This window comes from Lissotriton helveticus, chromosome 12, assembly GCF_964261635.1.
Source record: "Lissotriton helveticus chromosome 12, aLisHel1.1, whole genome shotgun sequence".
NCBI lineage: Eukaryota > Metazoa > Chordata > Amphibia > Caudata > Salamandridae > Lissotriton > Lissotriton helveticus.
Window position 1 is genome coordinate 794658445 of NC_136073.1, and position 17737 is coordinate 794676181.

Sequence of the window (17737 nt, forward strand, 5' to 3'; positions counted from 1 at the left end):
TTCTAGCTATAATTTGCCATACCTTCATGAAATGCTTATTACTTCATTTATCACATCACTCTTGACTTGATTTGTTAATACGTATAATATGGTGTAATATGATGTAAGGATAGTTACAAAGAAACAGGGCTCTGCATGTTATAGAAGAAAAGCCACACAAACTCACGTTGAATGTTTGTGGCTCTTCATAAGACTCTCTTTCTTTTTTTTCTTTTTACTGAAAAAACAAAGGTTACAGGGACATTATAGTTAGGAAATATAATTTGAAAAAAAACTTAGAATTCACTGAAAAAAACATAGGTTACAGGGACATTATAGTTAGGCTCACATTTCACTCATTCAAAACCAGAGAAATTCAGCAGTTACAGTTACCTGAGCTAACTATAACTTACACCCCCGCAATGGACTGCTTATAACCTCACATATTACAACGCTCATGACATGGTCAGTGACATCACTCATGACATCACTGATGACATCTCAAATGACATCACTCATGACATCATCCATTGAGCGTGAGTGGTTTCTAAAAGTTTGTGAGTGTTAAACATATATAGCAAAAACAAAGAGAGGAGTATCCACTATGAATTTGAAGAACAGACGTATCTGGAGGACCGGTTCTTGGCAAAAAGGAGGAAATTCATCCTTTTGATAGAAACCCCTCACTCACCACCTAGTGGTGACATGTAATGTAATGTGCTGGACTTGTAAAGCGCACAGCTGCCCGTAAGCGTCCCGGCGCTTGCTTAGGGAACCCGTCCTAGTATTCCCCTGTGAGAAACCCCGGCAGAGTGTCCACAAGGTGAAAGCCAGGCATCCCGCCGCGAGGGGCCGTAGTGGAGATTAAGCAAGCTATTGCCCAGAGTCGCAGAGTGTGACCCCGTGAGTTGAGTAGGCACCAGAGCGAGAATTGTCGAGTCCGTGGAATTTTGAACCCGAGACCCGCCGAGGCGGGGAATCGAACCCTGGTCCACAGTCGATCTCAGCTTCCGGGTCTGCCGCCTCTAACCACTGAGCCACGCTTTCTCCACTATGCTTCATCATCGGGGTCCACCTCGGCGTCCTAGCGACACCAAGGTGTGCTGCGACACCTGAACTACAGTGGAGCGGGTTGTGGCTGTAGGTGCAAAAAAATTGTTAAAAATTGTCCTGGTTGTACTCAAAAACAATGGATTTAATTATAGAGCAACTGAACAATGTGTTTAAAAATAATTACTGGCGAGATCCTGGTAGGGAGGGTTACGACCAAGTGATCTCTATATGTGTTGAGTGGTCAACATGTTTCTACCATAAGGGCTATTGCCCGGTATTCGTCAGGACCAGAAAAAACAGGTGGACAGGGGGTGCGTGCTCCCTAAAAAGCACACCCGGCCTTGATCCCCTGTGTGCCTCCTGGCAAAAATGGCCAGTGGTGGGTGCTGCTCAATCAAATAAGTGAGCTGGCGAATAAAAAAGAGACCTGTAGGGAGAGAAGGGTGGATAAAGAACAATCAGGTATTGAGTGATAGACTTACTCTCCTGTAACGTCGTGTAGTCTCTTAGTGCAATGGAAATATAGTGCCAAAAGAAGGGGGGGGGTTCCAGATATACATAATTCCGTGGTGAGGGAGTGAAAACTAGTCAACATCTATGCCAAAGGATAGGTGCACGCGAGTTGCATGCGGTGCTAGCACGACCCAAGCGGGATAGAGTATTGAGTTTTAAAATACTTGTGCTACAGGTCTGTCACGTGGTGCCTGGGCTACTCGCAAGTATCAAATGACAGTGCAGGTACCTCTATCATCGTAGATGGATGTGCGGTGGAGTGATTTAAGGCATAGTAGTAACTCGGTAGTGCTATATACATTTGTCAGCAGCCGACTCAAACGTATACGTGAATAACATTAAATTAACATACAAAACGAACACACATGTAACACTGATGGACACACTTGAGCTCAAAATGACATGGGATTGGGCTTACTCGAATATGAGTGCTCTGCGCTTCAACGGGCAGGGCGTAGGGTCATTGCCTGTATAGTAACATATTCTGTAAAAAACAAAAGGGGGCGAGCATTGTAAATCTCTGCGCCGCTCGAGACGCTGCGTGGGTGGGGGGCGGCGCCCTCGTGGACCCGGTACTGGGATGTGTACCCGGGACCTGGTATTGTGAATCTACTTACAGTTGCAGGCAGGGAAGATCATGGTCGACCTACTCCTCGCGTCCACTGCTCGGCTAGTGATTTCGAGAGCAGCTGGGCGCGGTAAAGAGGAGTCGGCCGCTTCCGTGTTTGGGCGCGGCCTGGGCGAGTTGGGGGCGGGGCTGGCCTGGGCGAGTTGGGGGCGGGGCTGGCCTGGGCGAGTTGGGGGCGGGGCTGGCCAGCCCCGCCCCCAACTCGCCCAGGCCGCGCCCAAACACGGAAGCGGCCGACTCCTCTTTACCGCGCCCAGCTGCTCTCGAAATCACTAGCCGAGCAGTGGACGCGAGGAGTAGGTCGACCATGATCTTCCCTGCCTGCAACTGTAAGTAGATTCACAATACCAGGTCCCGGGTACACATCCCAGTACCGGGTCCACGAGGGCGCCGCCCCCCACCCACGCAGCGTCTCGAGCGGCGCAGAGATTTACAATGCTCGCCCCCTTTTGTTTTTTACAGAATATGTTACTATACAGGCAATGACCCTACGCCCTGCCCGTTGAAGCGCAGAGCACTCATATTCGAGTAAGCCCAATCCCATGTCATTTTGAGCTCAAGTGTGTCCATCAGTGTTACATGTGTGTTCGTTTTGTATGTTAATTTAATGTTATTCACGTATACGTTTGAGTCGGCTGCTGACAAATGTATATAGCACTACCGAGTTACTACTATGCCTTAAATCACTCCACCGCACATCCATCTACGATGATAGAGGTACCTGCACTGTCATTTGATACTTGCGAGTAGCCCAGGCACCACGTGACAGACCTGTAGCACAAGTATTTTAAAACTCAATACTCTATCCCGCTTGGGTCGTGCTAGCACCGCATGCAACTCGCGTGCACCTATCCTTTGGCATAGATGTTGACTAGTTTTCACTCCCTCACCACGGAATTATGTATATCTGGAACCCCCCCCCTTCTTTTGGCACTATATTTCCATTGCACTAAGAGACTACACGACGTTACAGGAGAGTAAGTCTATCACTCAATACCTGATTGTTCTTTATCCACCCTTCTCTCCCTACAGGTCTCTTTTTTATTCGCCAGCTCACTTATTTGATTGAGCAGCACCCACCACTGGCCATTTTTGCCAGGAGGCACACAGGGGATCAAGGCCGGGTGTGCTTTTTAGGGAGCACGCACCCCCTGTCCACCTGTTTTTTCTGGTCCTGACGAATACCGGGCAATAGCCCTTATGGTAGAAACATGTTGACCACTCAACACATATAGAGATCACTTGGTCGTAACCCTCCCTACCAGGATCTCGCCAGTAATTATTTTTAAACACATTGTTCAGTTGCTCTATAATTAAATCCATTGTTTTTGAGTACAACCAGGACAATTTTTAACAATTTTTTTGCACCTACAGCCACAACCCGCTCCACTGTAGTTCAGGTGTCGCAGCACACCTTGGTGTCGCTAGGACGCCGAGGTGGACCCCGATGATGAAGCATGTTACCACTAGGTGGTGAGTGAGGGGTTTCTATCAAAAGGATGAATTTCCTCCTTTTTGCCAAGAACCGGTCCTCCAGATACGTCTGTTCTTCAAATTCATAGTGGATACTCCTCTCTTTGTTTTTGCTATATTTCCTCCCAGGGGAATAGGAGAAGTCTCTAGTTCACTTTTGGGTGAACGAACTCCCTTACTCTCTTCTTTGTTTGGAACACTGTTAAACATATATACCACGGTACTACAAACGCTAAAATTGCATACTTTCTGTATTACTAATGAGTAATACTATTTCTAACATATATTATGTGAGTGCCTGTGTGACCGTGTGTATTTGTGTGTGAGTGGGTATCTGAGTGCTTGTATGGGTGTGTGAGTGGCTTTATGGATGGCTAAGTAGGTATATGACTAGCTGTGTGGGTGAGTGAATGGCTGTATGAGTGACTACATTGGTGAGAGAGTAGGTGTTTCAGTGGCAGTATGGGTGAGTGAGTGGCAGTATGTGTGGGTTAGTAGGTGTGTAAGTGACTGTATGGGTGAGTGAGTGGCTGTTTGAGTGGGTGTTCGATTAAGTGAGTTGGTGTTAGTGGCTATTTTGTAGAACAAGTGTCTGTGTGAATGGATGTATGAGTGAGTGAGCAGATGTGTGAGTGCTTGCAGAGATGTGTGAATAGGTATATAAGTGATTGTGTGGGTGTGTGAGTACTTGTATGGGTAAGTGAATGGTTGTGTTGAGAGGCTGTATGGGTGAGTAAGTGGGTGTGTGAGTGGCAGTATAGGTGAATACGTGGGTGTGTGAGTATCTGTATGGGTGATTGTGTGGTGATGTGATGATGCCCAAACCTTTGAGGCGGGTAATCTCAGGAACCACAGCACCAATCACAACACCCAATACAGCGTTGGAAAGGACAGTTGCAGCAGAAGGACATAGGCTATGCAGACGCCCAATATATACATTCAAAAGGTAAAAGAACTGTGCCAGCAAAGTAGTCCCTTGTGGGCGTGTCTGCGTTGTGCTGTGGGCGTGTGCTGGGGCGTGACAAACGCTGGGGGCGTGTGGTACGTTCCGCCCTTCATGCCATGTCTCATATCGTGTGCTGTGGGCGTGGGCATGTGCAGGGCGCGGGATTAGGGGGGGAAAAAAGCGAGCGTTGTGCCCAACATTTCATTGTTTTTTCTTCCCAGATTCTGTACATTCCAGCTCCGGGTGTCCACCCTGCTCCCTTTAAAGACCCCTGCACCCCATAATCATAACCCACCCTTACTCCTTAAAATACCCCAACACCCTTAACACTAACCCATCTTAACCCTATAAATATACCCTGCACCCCAAAACCCAAACCTATCCCTAAACCCTAAAAATACCCCTGTACCCCAAAACCCAAACCTAGCCCTGAACCCTATAAATACCCCTGTACCTCAAAACCCAAACCTACCCCTGAACCCTAAAAATACCCCTGTACCCCAAACCCCAAACCTAGCCCTGAACCCTAAAAATACCCCTGTACCCCAAAACCCAAACCTACCCCTCAACCCTAAAATACCCCTGTACCCCAAAACCCAAACCTAGCCCTGAATCCATAAAATACCCCTGCACCCCAAAATCCAAACGTACCCCGGAACCCTAAAAATACCCCTGTACCCCAAAACCCAAACCTAGCCCTGAACCATAAAAATAACCCTGTACCCCAAAACCCAAACCTACCCCTGAACCCTAAAATACCCCTGTACCCCAAAACCCAAACCTAGCCCTGAACCCGAAAAATACCCCTGTACCCCAAAACCCAAACCTAGCCCTGAACCCTTAACATACCCCTGTACCCCAAAACCCAAACCTACCCCTGAACCCTAAAAATACCCCTATACCCCAAAACCCAAACCTAGCCCTGAACCCTTAAGATACCCCTGTACCCCAAAACCCATACCTATCCCTAAACCCTAAAACTACCCCTGTACCCCATAACCCAAAACTATATCTGAACCCTTAAAATACCCAAACACCCCAAAACATATACCTCAGTACCCCAAAACATATACCCCTATACCCATACTTACCTTAACCAAACATTAAAAAAAGCATGCTTTTACCATTCATGCATTTACAACGAATTTCGTTGTAAATGTATGCGTGGTAAAAGCACATAAAATGTAATGCCATGCGTTATAATAGCATTGCGGAGTCTTGGTACTTTTGTAATGAAAGTATGCGGAGTGATGGTAGGCGGAAAGAAAGTTGCGGAATAATGGGTGTTTACCCTCCCCCGGTAAGTACATTGGTGGCACGGCGGCCCACATTGCCAGCAACATACTCATATTTTTTCACCACCGATTTGAAAAATGCACAGGTCTCTCTCATTGATGGCCAGCACCGACATACACTTTTAGACACACCTCCCGCCACAAGTTCTAGAATTGTGAACTTTAGAGCTGGGGAGCTACGTTCCAATCTCGGCATCAGCTCAATATCCTGTGATTCCAGGCAAATCGCTTTGTCTCCCCGTGCCTACCACAAATGAATGTGTTCTTCTGTAATGTAAATTGTGCTCATGCCATGTTGTCGAGTTTGCGCTATATAATTTTGCAAGGAAAAATAAAGTAGGGAAACTCGAGTTCACACACTACTGAACGCGCACTCTTAAGTGCATCAGCAGTGCACTGTGAATCGGAGCGTTTCACAGGCCTGTCACAGATAAGAAATGCTAGTAAAACGAAATCCTACAAAACAATATACTACTGGCCGGCAGCAATTCATACCCGGACAATGTCGGGACGGGCTGCTAGTGATGTCATAAGTGGTGTCACTGACCATGTCATGAGTGATGTAAGATGTGAGGTCATAAGCAATGCATTGCAGGGGCATAAATTAAAGTTAGCTCAGGTAACTATACCTGCTGAATTTCTTTGGTTTTGTAAGAGTGAAATGGTAGTGTAGCTATACTGATTCTGTAACCTTTGTTTTTTCAGTCAATTTCTAAGGATTTTTTAAATTCTATTTCCTAACTGTAAACTTTACAAATGTGTGTGTGAGTGAGTGCAAGAGCATCTCAGTGGGTGTGTGACTGAGTGCATGAGTGTCTCAATGGGAGTGTGAGTGGGTGTGTGAGATTCTGAGTGGGTCTGGGAGTACCTGAATGGGTATGTGGGTGAGTGCATGATTCTCTGAATGGGTCTGTGAGTGGGTGTTTGAGACTCCGAGTGAGTCTGTGATTGGAGGTGTGTGTGTTTGAGTGGGTCAGTGAGTGAGTGCATGAGTGTGTGAGCGGGTCTGTGAGTGGGCACATGAGTGGGTGCATGAGTCTGTGAGTGGAGGCATGAGTCTCTGCATGGATCTGTGAGTAGGTGCATAAGTCTCTGAATGGGTCTGTGAGTAGGTGCATGAGACTCTGATTGGGTCTGTGAGAAAGTGCGTGAGTGGGTCGATGTGTGGGTGTGTGAATCTCTGAGAGGGTTGTGAGTGGGTGTGTGAGTCTCTGAGTGGGTCAGTGATTGGATGCGTGTATTTCTAAGTGGGCCTGTGAGTGAGTGTCTGAGTGGGTCTGTGAGTCACTGATTGGGTCTGTTAGTGGTTGCAGGAGTCCCTGAGTGGCTCTGTGAGTGGGTGCATGAGTGTCTGTGTGGGTCTGTGAGAAAGTGCGTAAGTGGGTGCATGAGACTCTGATTGGGTCTGTGAGAAAGTGCATGAGTCTGTGAGTGGGGCATGAGTCTCTGCATGGATCTGTGAGTAGGTGCATAAGTCTCTGAATGGGTCTATGAGTAGGTGCATGAGACTCTGATTGGGTCTGTGAGAAAGTGCGTGAGTGGGTCGATGTGTGGGTGTGTGAATCTCTGAGAGGGTTGTGAGTGGGTGTGTGAGTCTCTGAGTGGGTCAGTGATTGGATGCGTGTATTTCTAAGTGGGCCTGTGAGTGAGTGTCTGAGTGGGTCTGTGAGTCACTGATTGGGTCTGTGAGTGGGAGCATAAGTGTCTGTGTGGGTCTGTGGGTGGGTAAGTGGGTTTGTGAGTAGATGTGTGAGTGGCCAGGCCACATTTGAATGGGGGTGGGGGGGCTGCATGCTCGGCCATGCAGCACCCGTCCCAGGGCTGATTTTGGCCTCATCCCCCAGGGTCCAGACATAAACAAATGGGGGAGAGGGCTGAATGGCACTCCTCCTTGGGCCAATTTTTTCCCTGGGGACCCATCCCTCGGAGTCGAGCTACAATACAGTGGGGGGCATGTGCCCCCTTCTCCAGGCCAATTTCAGCCCCAGGTACCACATTCCCCCTGGCCCAGCCTTGTAATTCTGGATGCCTTGGTGCCCACCTAGGGCACCCAGTCCCAGCGTTGGGGACCGCAGGTGGAGCCCGAATGCCCTTGGTTCCTTGGCAGCTCTCCACCTTCTGCGGGAGCCGGCATTGCTGCTGCATGGAGTGAGCTGCTGGAAAGGCAGGTCCCTCCATGCTGGAGCAATCTTTCCATCTCTTTCCCTGCCCACATGTCTGGAAAAATAAAAAGAGGAAACCTCTGCTTCCAGCAGGCGGGGGCACTTTGACAGCTCCCGCCCGCTGTAACCGGAGTGTTTGATTTTGCTTGGCAGGAGCTGTCAACCTTCTGCCAAGCAAAAGCAGACAGCAATGTCCTGGGGTGGGCACCCCGAGACATAGCAAGAGCTGGCCCTGGAACTGACAGTCGGCAAGGCCATTATTGGCTCCAGGAGGGGGCCCGCGTGGCTCCCGTCTTTTCTTCTGCAAGGGCTGCCCAAGGGAGGTGGTGGTACCCAGGGCAGAGAAAAATAAAGAAAACCCAAGAAGGTGGTCGTGCGTGAGGCGTGGGTGGCCCTGCGGACCCCTCTCTCCATGTTTAAGTTAGCCCCAGAGAGGTGGTGGTCCCTGGGGCTCAGAGGGGCCAACGAGGCCGACCAAAACATTTAATTTGTGGCCCTGGGAGTTTGTGGGCCTGCACGTCCCTCCCGCTTACTGGTAGAATTAGGCCCGGGGAGTTGGTGGTCCCAGGGACCTGGCCTACCCCCGGTGCTACAATAAAAACAAGCACAGGAGATTTGTTTTTAATGCACAGCAATATTCGTGAATATTTCCCGAAAATCAATGTGAATTTAAAAACCTAGGGCTAGATGTAGGTAAATAGGATTTACCAATTCTAAAATACCGAATTTTACCGATTCGGTGTTTTAGAATCGGTAAATCCTATGTAGCTAATAATTCGGTAAAAATTACCGAATCGTTAAGATTCGGTATTTACAGAATTGGTATTTACAGATTCGGTAATTGCCATTCATTGCTATGGGCCTACCGAATCGGTAATTACCGATTCGGTAAAATAGGGAAAGAGTCAAGGGTGGCAGGGTGTCACTTTGACACCCTGTTGCACCCCTGAATAGTGCTTGTGTGCACATGTGGCACACATACATGCCCTAAGGGCATGTATGTCTGTCACATGGCACAGGTGTAAATGCACAGATTTGCATTTACAGAGGTATTTGTTATTTACCACCAACTAATAGTTGGTGGTAAATAAAGAATCCTTAAAGCACAGAAGAACTCTTCAAAGTGCTTCCTACATGTCATTTACCGATTCGGTAAATACACAATCGGTCAATGATGATTCGGTAAATACCGAATCGGTAAATACCAATTAGTTATTTACCGAATCCTCCCCTACATCCCAAATGCCCGGTAACGGACGAAATTCTGTAATTTCGGCCGTTACCGACCGGTATTGGGCAACCTACATCTGGCCCAAAATGCTTTTTTACTGTGGCAGGGTGCCAAGGGACCCCCTAAACCAAGGCTTTAGGGTCTGAGTATGCCTGCCCTGTCCACTTTTTGTTTTTCTGTTTTTTTTGTGGGACTTGACTGAAGCCAAGTTCCAAAATGGCTGCCAACACTTCCTGGTGGAGAGCTCTGTATTTCCCTGCATGAGCTTGTTATTATTTGTGAAGTCGTTCCGACCCCAGATATACAAATTTGGATTTACTTAAATTTCTCAGCAACTACTAAACCGATCTACACCACACAACTGAAAGCATGATCTGTGTAACCAAATCTACTTTTCTGCCAAATTTTGTGTAATTCCGTTCAGCGGTTCAGACTGTTGTCGTGTTCAAAGCTCCTACGGGAATTGACATTGGAGACACACTTTTTTTAATCCCCTCTTTTTTTCGGCCCCCGCTTGACGGATCACCCCAAAACTTCCCATGCATAACAAGACTCACTCTGACACTTTTTTGGGAAACTTTTGTGAAGATTCGTCAAATAGCCAAAGAAATAGGTAAGTCAAGAACTCTTTTGCTATGGAAATCTGGTCCTAACTATAACTACCTACTGGTGGTCGCCAGTAGATAATATAATGCATTAGTGTGGTAATATTTATATAGTTTAAAATAACAAGTGGGTGTATACCTGCCATAAAATTGTGAAACAAAACTTATATAATGAGTAATCTCCTTTAACAAAATAAACATTCTTATGTGTGTTATCAATTCCAAATCATTAAGTTTTGATCATGGATACATTAAAAAATGTGCGTGACGTATTTAAAATCTGTTAACAATGTACTTTTTTATCAGTACTGTGAACCTGCCCTTGGCTGCCTGTGTGCTATATGAACAGAATGCATACAATAAAAGTTATCAGACTTAGAAATGTGGAAAGAATGCTTAGATCTCAATCTTACATACTGTAAATCACGTTTCCCTTTTGCAAGTCAATGATTAACAAGCTTACTTACTTAAATGGGAAGCGCGCTCAAAAGATGTACTGTTTATTGATTAGATAAAACTCACCATCTGGAATGGTCTGGCGTCAATGTCTGAGTAAAACCAGGATTTAGCTTCGGAATACCGCTGTACATGAGTTGCAATAGAAGTCTTTAGCTGTGCTAACCGCCCATTTAACACCTCTACAAATTCTTTCGGAAACTGGAACCTGTGATCCCGGGCAATAGTGTACCTAGGCTGTGTTGCACTCTTAGCTTCTGCCTCCCCCTGGCAAAACATCTTTATCTGGTTAAATTGCCATCTGTGCTTAGACAAGCACGCCTTTTAGCAAATATTGGTGAAATCACGTATCCTCAACAGCTATCCATTCTTTACATTCCAGAAGAACAGGCAACTCCTTTCAGAAGTCTATAGGTGCAGATGATACTCCTAATTGCCATCTGAAAAGATTTCTAGCATCACAACCCCAGTCCCAGGACCCACAACATACCTCACAACTCATGCTAGTGTGCCAGGTTCTCATAGCACATACCTACAGTACTAGGCATACATATGCAAGAAGGCATCGCGACAGGTCCAATAGCAACAAAATGCTGTGTCTTTTCAGAATTGCGCACAACTTTGTGGCAATGTCACCAAAGGTATAACCACCAGGATTGGGGTCACAGATTCCAATCCTGAATATTTTTGACACAGTTTAGTAATTATTACTACTACTTTACTGACACCTCCACGCAACCACCAGGTACCCATACAATTACTTCAAAGAAAAAGATTCCTAACTTCAGAGAACCATTAGAGGAATGTGCCAGCCCAACAGCACTCAGTGGAGAAGCACAAGATCTTCTCACTCTGAAGAGATTCCTTGAGCAGGTTAAAGAGAATTTATTTCTACAAGGACCCTCCATGTCTAAGGCTATGCTGTGCAGAGCCACATTCTGAAGAAGGTACCGTTTTGTACCTTTTTAAAATTCGTGGTTATCTCATAATATTCACTATTCATAATATTATCAGGTTGTACATTGATCTTAAAAATGAAAAGCACCTTTAAGTGTATTCAATCCGCAAAGCTGTGTGCAGTAATTTTGCCCAATATTATAATCTTCCGGACCACTGCATTTGCAACTAGTTTATTGGGTGTACTTTTCTACTTCAGTGTCATCACACAGCATGTTTTCAACTGTTGTTCCATTTGTAATGTCACTTTACTATCCCCTTCAATGAACACATGTGCCAGGTCCTATATCTACTTCCTAGGACCTGATTGCGAGTGTAGGTGTTATTTATGCACATGATATATAACGATACCACTGAGGATGTTATTTATCATGTGGGATAAATAACAAACTATTACAAGTTTGAGGAGATTAACATGCAGATTTTGGTGTTTAATGCACTCAAATCTACATTGTCCGGAAAACACTGTTCAATTTCCCCTGTTAAATTTCAGCAGGTTTGATCAGTGGAAGTTTAGCAAAGGTTGAATTATCTAACACATCCAATAATTATTGGATGTGTTTAATAAAAGAAAATTTGCAATTTCGATACATGTGTCAGCAGGATTTTTTACACACGGTTTGATATCAACCAGACCACTCGTAATCAGCCACTAAGAAGTGAGGCCAAAAAAAACACAGAAGATCCATAAATGTGGCCATCATTGACGAGGCTGATGTTCCTTAAGATATCGTTCATGAGTTAAGCGCCACGAAGATCAGGAACTGAGAAGTACAGCACACCAAAATTGTTCTACGAATGTTTATGAAATGTTTCCTATTCGAAAAATTATATGTTATACAATGAGCTCCTTTTTGTGTCTCATATATATTTAATTGATATTCATTAGATAACTAGTTTGCATTAATTAGAAACCCCACAAAATGTCTTTACATTATTATTGTGCTGTCCATTAAAGACCCAATATCACCCCAGGAATCAGAGATCAGCATTTAACTCATTAGTAAATAAATTTTGCACAAAGGTGACTTAATGACTCTCATTACAGTCCAAAGCATTATAACTGCCATGGCCTAATAAGAGAACCACTACAGCCACATTTTAAATAATATGTATTTCCTTATAAACATAACAGATCAGAATCCAAGTGTGCCCCAAATTAAAGACAAGTTTCATATCTTAAATCTTAAATCAAATCAAATCAAATCAAAATGGTGCTAGCACTGACCCTTAAGACCCTCTATATTTTCTGTAATTCCTTTAAATTTAGACCCAATATGCCCCTGACAAAAGACCGAATGATTAAATTCAATCCCATTTGGATTATATCAGAATGTTTCAGACACACTAAAATGCATTTAAGAAAGTTCAATGTAGTCTAAATGGTTTGATGAACTTAAAATTGTGCTTGTTTTTAGGAGTTTTATTGCTTTATGATTTGCACGCCATAATATACTTGAAAGACTATACATTTTCTCAACTGTGATGTACAGCATTTAATGAATTTTACGGGTGGATTTGATATTTTTACTTGAAGTAGATTCTGGCTTTCAGGAGCAGTGAAGATCCATCTTTACATGGTGATGTGTTCAAACTTATTTGCCCTTTTTTACTAGGTATGTTTCAGCACGGAGGATATCTTTCAAGGAATCTGGGTCAAATTTGGGGAGGTTGGCTCCCATAAAATTGCTGTTATCTAGGTTTGAGAGGACTAAATTATGGACAGCAGTTCTGAAAGCTAATGTAGGGATGGAGGGTTTCAGGTGTTGTAGACAAAAGACTTTAAAGGAAGTACAATTATTGAGTTTAAAGATGTGGAGTGTTTTGGCAGCTTTCGGTCTATAATGAAGCGATACAATTTGGTTCAAAATGAGGCAGGTGCCAAGACCCTTTGAGCCACAAAGCTTTTTATGCCAATTTTGAAATGTGGTGGACATTCTTTGGTGTTTAGGATGAGAAAAGTCAGCATAGCTGTATTAAGTTTGAGAGAAAAAGAGTTAATTTATCAGTTCTACTGCAAAACGTTTTCCAGATATGTCAGAGGGATCAGATACTATGGGATAAAGTTGGGTATCTGTTAAGTTAATTTTAACATCCAAAATAATAAACAAGCACATGAAGACTTTAAATGCTTTATTGCTTGACAACATCAATTACCAAAATTCTCTTCAGCTTATTCACATAACAGCCTGTCAACTGTCAACCCAAGAACCCTTCCAACATTCTATGGAAAAGAACAAGAGAACAGGTAGAAAGGGAGAAGGGGAATGTTCCATTGTAATAAGACCATAAGAATTGTATATAATAAATGGAGCAAAAATATGTAATTTACAACCTGGAAATTGTGCTTAGTGATAACAGTATCCTAGGCATGCTGATGGAGATGTTTTTTAGTTGTGCTGGGTCCAGGAAATGGTTGAACAACCCAATTTAGAGGCAAGGGAGTTGCAATATCAAATCTTACAATCAGATCATCTGCAGGCATCAAACCAGCCTCTCCGGATATGAATCATGTGATGTTATGTTCTGCCTAATTCAATATTACCCGCATGTTCAGAAAGTGGAATACAGTACGCCAACTAGGAGTTGGTGATATTTCTCCACTCAAATCTACATGGTTCAGTGTCACCTTTGATATTCCCACCTCCAGACTACTGGCCTAATAGGGCTGCTCATGGAACAAACATCAGCATGATGACCCTTACACAGCTGGCCAATCATGCAATTTGTGGTAATTAGCACAAGCGCCATTACACAGGAATGGGGGATGGATGGTGGCAGGATTAAGCCTCCCATCTCTAATTGTAGGCTGTAAGTGCGAGACTGAGGTATGCCTTTGATAGAATGTGCTATACTTGGATGAATTTTGTCTTTCATTTGGAAGATCATATTCTTTTGTTTCTCTGGATGAATTATGTCTTGTTCTTTTGTTTCTTTGGATGTTTTTTGTCTTTTCATTTGGAAGATCATAATATTTTGTTTCTTTGGATGAATTCTGTCTTTGATTTGGAAAACCATGTTCTTTTGTTTCTATGGATGAATTTTGTCTTTCATTTGTACAATCATAATCTTTTGTTTCTTTGGATAAATTCTGTCTTTCATTTGGAAAGTCATGTTTTTGTGTTTCTTCACGGTAGTCCTGCATGGTCCATGTTTTCAAATCAGCCCTTGGCAGGTTCGGATTCATAGGAAAATGACCCAGAAGGTGGACATAAAAACTAGAGCCCATGCATGGAATAGCAATTTTACCCCATATGAATGACCAGCTCTCCCAACACCAAACTACTGAAAAAGACTGACTAGGGAGGGCTCTGTCAAGCAAAATACTATTGTTATATATGGCTCAACAGCAAGTCAAATTTACCTATAAGACAACAATGCGAATTGGGCCATGGTTTTACATCTTGTATTATAAACATAAAATCTCTTAAAAATGTAAAAAGGTAAAGTTTGAAGAATGGCAGGACCAATGACACACACATTCAAAATTACCCCTCAACACAAATCTCTGAGGGTGGAGATTCACGAGAGTACCATAAGCAGTACTACAGAAGTACGCTTTTAGGTTCTCGTGCACCCCTTTGTGAATCAGCCCTAAAAAGTCTAACTCACTGTTGCTAACTGTACAAGAAGAGCATTTCAAATGTATTCTTATTGTAGACGTTTTTGGGCTCACAAAGGTGTGTAAAAGTAAGAAGGGGATATCAGGAGTACTGTTTGAGGTACTGCAAAATACTTTTGAAAATAGGCTCTGATACCTTAGGAAATCATTGTTCTTCCACTGCTGAGAGCAACACAAGATGGCCTATAAACACACATTGATTCTCAGTCTGCAGCTTCCCAAAATAATATGAATTCATCTAATTCAATTTCATCCCATTTTGACAGTTCTAAAGGAAACTCAACAGTCACAGCAGCACCTAGACGGCTCATCATGCTAGCGGCGCTTCTCCAGCCACACAACAAAACTATAGCGGTGAGTGTCAATGAGACAGAAGACATTGGCGTAACGCTGTTGATGAAGATGTTTGCACCTTCGCTGCTAATCTCCATACTTGGACTAATAGGCAACGGGATCGTCCTTTGGTTCCTGTGCCTCCGGATCAAGAGGAACCCCTACACCGTCTACATCCTCAACTTAGCAGTAGCCGACTTTTGCCTCCTCGTTTACCTCATTGTCGCTTTCCTATACATTTTTGGAATCTCTACAAGGTCGAAAATTGCTTCCTCCAATAATGTCCTCCTGTTTTCCCTACGGCTTCTCTTTACATCAGGCCACTACACCAGCCTCTTCCTTTTAACAGCCCTCAGCGTAGAGAGGTGTCTTTCAGTCCTGTGTCCCATATGGTACAAATGCAAGCGACCAAAACAACTATCCAGCATTGTATGCACACTGATGTGGGTTTGTGCAACCCTTTTCACCACAGCAGAGTGTTTGGCCTGTACAGAGGAGTTATACATTGCAAGAGTCCCACGTTGCACGGCAGTGGTATTGTTTTTTACAATTTTAGCTTTTGGGATTGTGTTCCCGCTCATGATTCTGCCAAGTGTGACATTGATTGTCAAAATCAAAATGAGGTCTATGAGGCATCAGCCTACAACAGTGTATTGGGTTATCCTCCTCAATATTGTGGTCTTCTTGCTCACTATCTATCCCACAAGGGTCATAGGTCTGCTTTACTACTTCCGAGTTATCGCACAGCATGATTTTAACTTTTATGTAATTAGTTATGCTCATGTGCTTTGCACAGCCATGAACAGCAGTGCCAACCCATACATCTACTACTTAGTGGGGAGGATAAAACACAGGAAAGACAGAGGATGTGTTAAGGTGGCACTGCAAAGGGCCTTTAATGATGATGCTGATGCTCTGTGACAAGACATCGCACATGGTCCATGCATATCATAGACTATGGACCAAGCATTGTCCGAATCGTAACAGTACTCTTATAATGTGTAATAATCATACCTCATATTTCATTAGCAATATCATTTATGGGAGCATGCTATCCCTGTATAAAAACTTCCAATCTAATTCCCTTATTACAGTCAAGTTGTGAAGTCTCTGGTCACTCGTAAGACGAAAACGATGTAGTTGCTCAACTGTAATAAGTTATTATAGTTTTTGATGTAAAATGCCCACTACCGGAGTGCGTAGCCTAGCTGAAAGACTGGTTACAGTGCATGAATCCAGCTGCAATTTAAACAAGAAAATAGGAGAACTGGCTTTTCTTTCTTCTGATTTGTTTTTTTCTAAAATGAAGGTGATCAGCAGAAAGTCTATATTTATAGCAAAATGTTTATTTTTTCCACACTATGGGTAACTATAGGATTCTCTGCATGTTTCTACACATTTTGAGCTGCAGCATTATTGTAATCTGATTTACATTATAGGAGGCCTGATTTAAGGTATGGTGGGCGGGGCACGGTCGTCATGGGGGCAGCGGTTGCTACCTCTGTCTCCCAGGTTGGGCTCCTGTCTGTTATAGCCAGAGATCGCCGCCAACCATGCGGTGATCCCTAGATATGAAAAAAGAGGACATCGGACCATCCCCTCAAAATAGGGTGGACGGTCTTATGCCCTTACTTTAATGGCCCACACTGCATCATGATGGCGGAATAAGTTTTCTAATGGGTAAGCCATTACCACCGTTGGAAAACTGACTATCTGGCATCTTAAATTAGTGCAGGGGACCAAGAGTTTGGCGAACAAGTTATTCTGTCACCATTGTGATAAAGCACTGTGTCCACCAAAGTCTAAATCAGGCCCAATATGTTCAAGCACTGCAACTGCATTAATTAGTAGAAATGAATTATAACTTTTGAAACAGTACAATTCCACCTGAGGCCGCCTGTAACAAAGGAAAAGTAGCTCCTGACACATTTCTTTGTCTCACTACAGAGCCTCAGAATTGACAAACTAGAGCACCGGGGCATTGAACACATTCACATCCAAAGCATTTCCTCTCCGATGGAAGCTATCCTGAATTATTCTATGTTTTGCTTGATTTATATGTCAATATAACGTTATTGCTTGTTTTATTGACACCATGAAAAAGTGTTATCCACTCTTAGGATCTAACTTTAAAGCCATTGACAGTTGACAAATAATTATTTTATCTGAAGACCAGCTTTCATTGCATGTGATCCAATGTAGACCACCATTTGCATCAAAGAGAAGCATTCAAACATTTGATTCCAGTATTAAAGTTCAATGATGTTCTATGTTGCATTCAGTATCCTGCTTTTAGAGGTATTACGACAATATACCTATATTAGAAATAAAATATATCCTTATTGGAGACAAATAAGACCTTATTAGGACCCCCCCAAATCCTTCCAAATGTTCAATACCGCCCAATGTTTGAAACCAAGCATAATCCTGATCAGAGAAATAATATACGAAATACACTGGCGCACACAACTGTCCGTGGACAGA

The 17737-nt window shown here is 43.7% G+C and overlaps 1 protein-coding gene across 2 annotated transcripts in view; it reads left to right on the top strand.

Annotated features, from left to right (window-relative positions):
* The window catches only part of LOC144799659 (proto-oncogene Mas-like), a 61803-nt gene extending 44282 nt beyond the window's left edge, over nucleotides 1–17521 (top strand). Inside the window, exon 5 of one of the 2 annotated variants that reach the window (XM_078671118.1) lies at nucleotides 15187–15309. Coding sequence is in view for 1 of the 2 variants with exons in the window: in XM_078671116.1 (XP_078527242.1) it covers nucleotides 15233–16174 (942 nt within the window). In the remaining variant the exon portion in view is untranslated. Of the gene's footprint in view, nucleotides 1–15186 lie in introns of both variants that reach the window. The other variant, XM_078671116.1, reaches the window with a different exon arrangement.
* The last annotated feature ends 216 nt before the right edge of the window (nucleotides 17522–17737 follow it).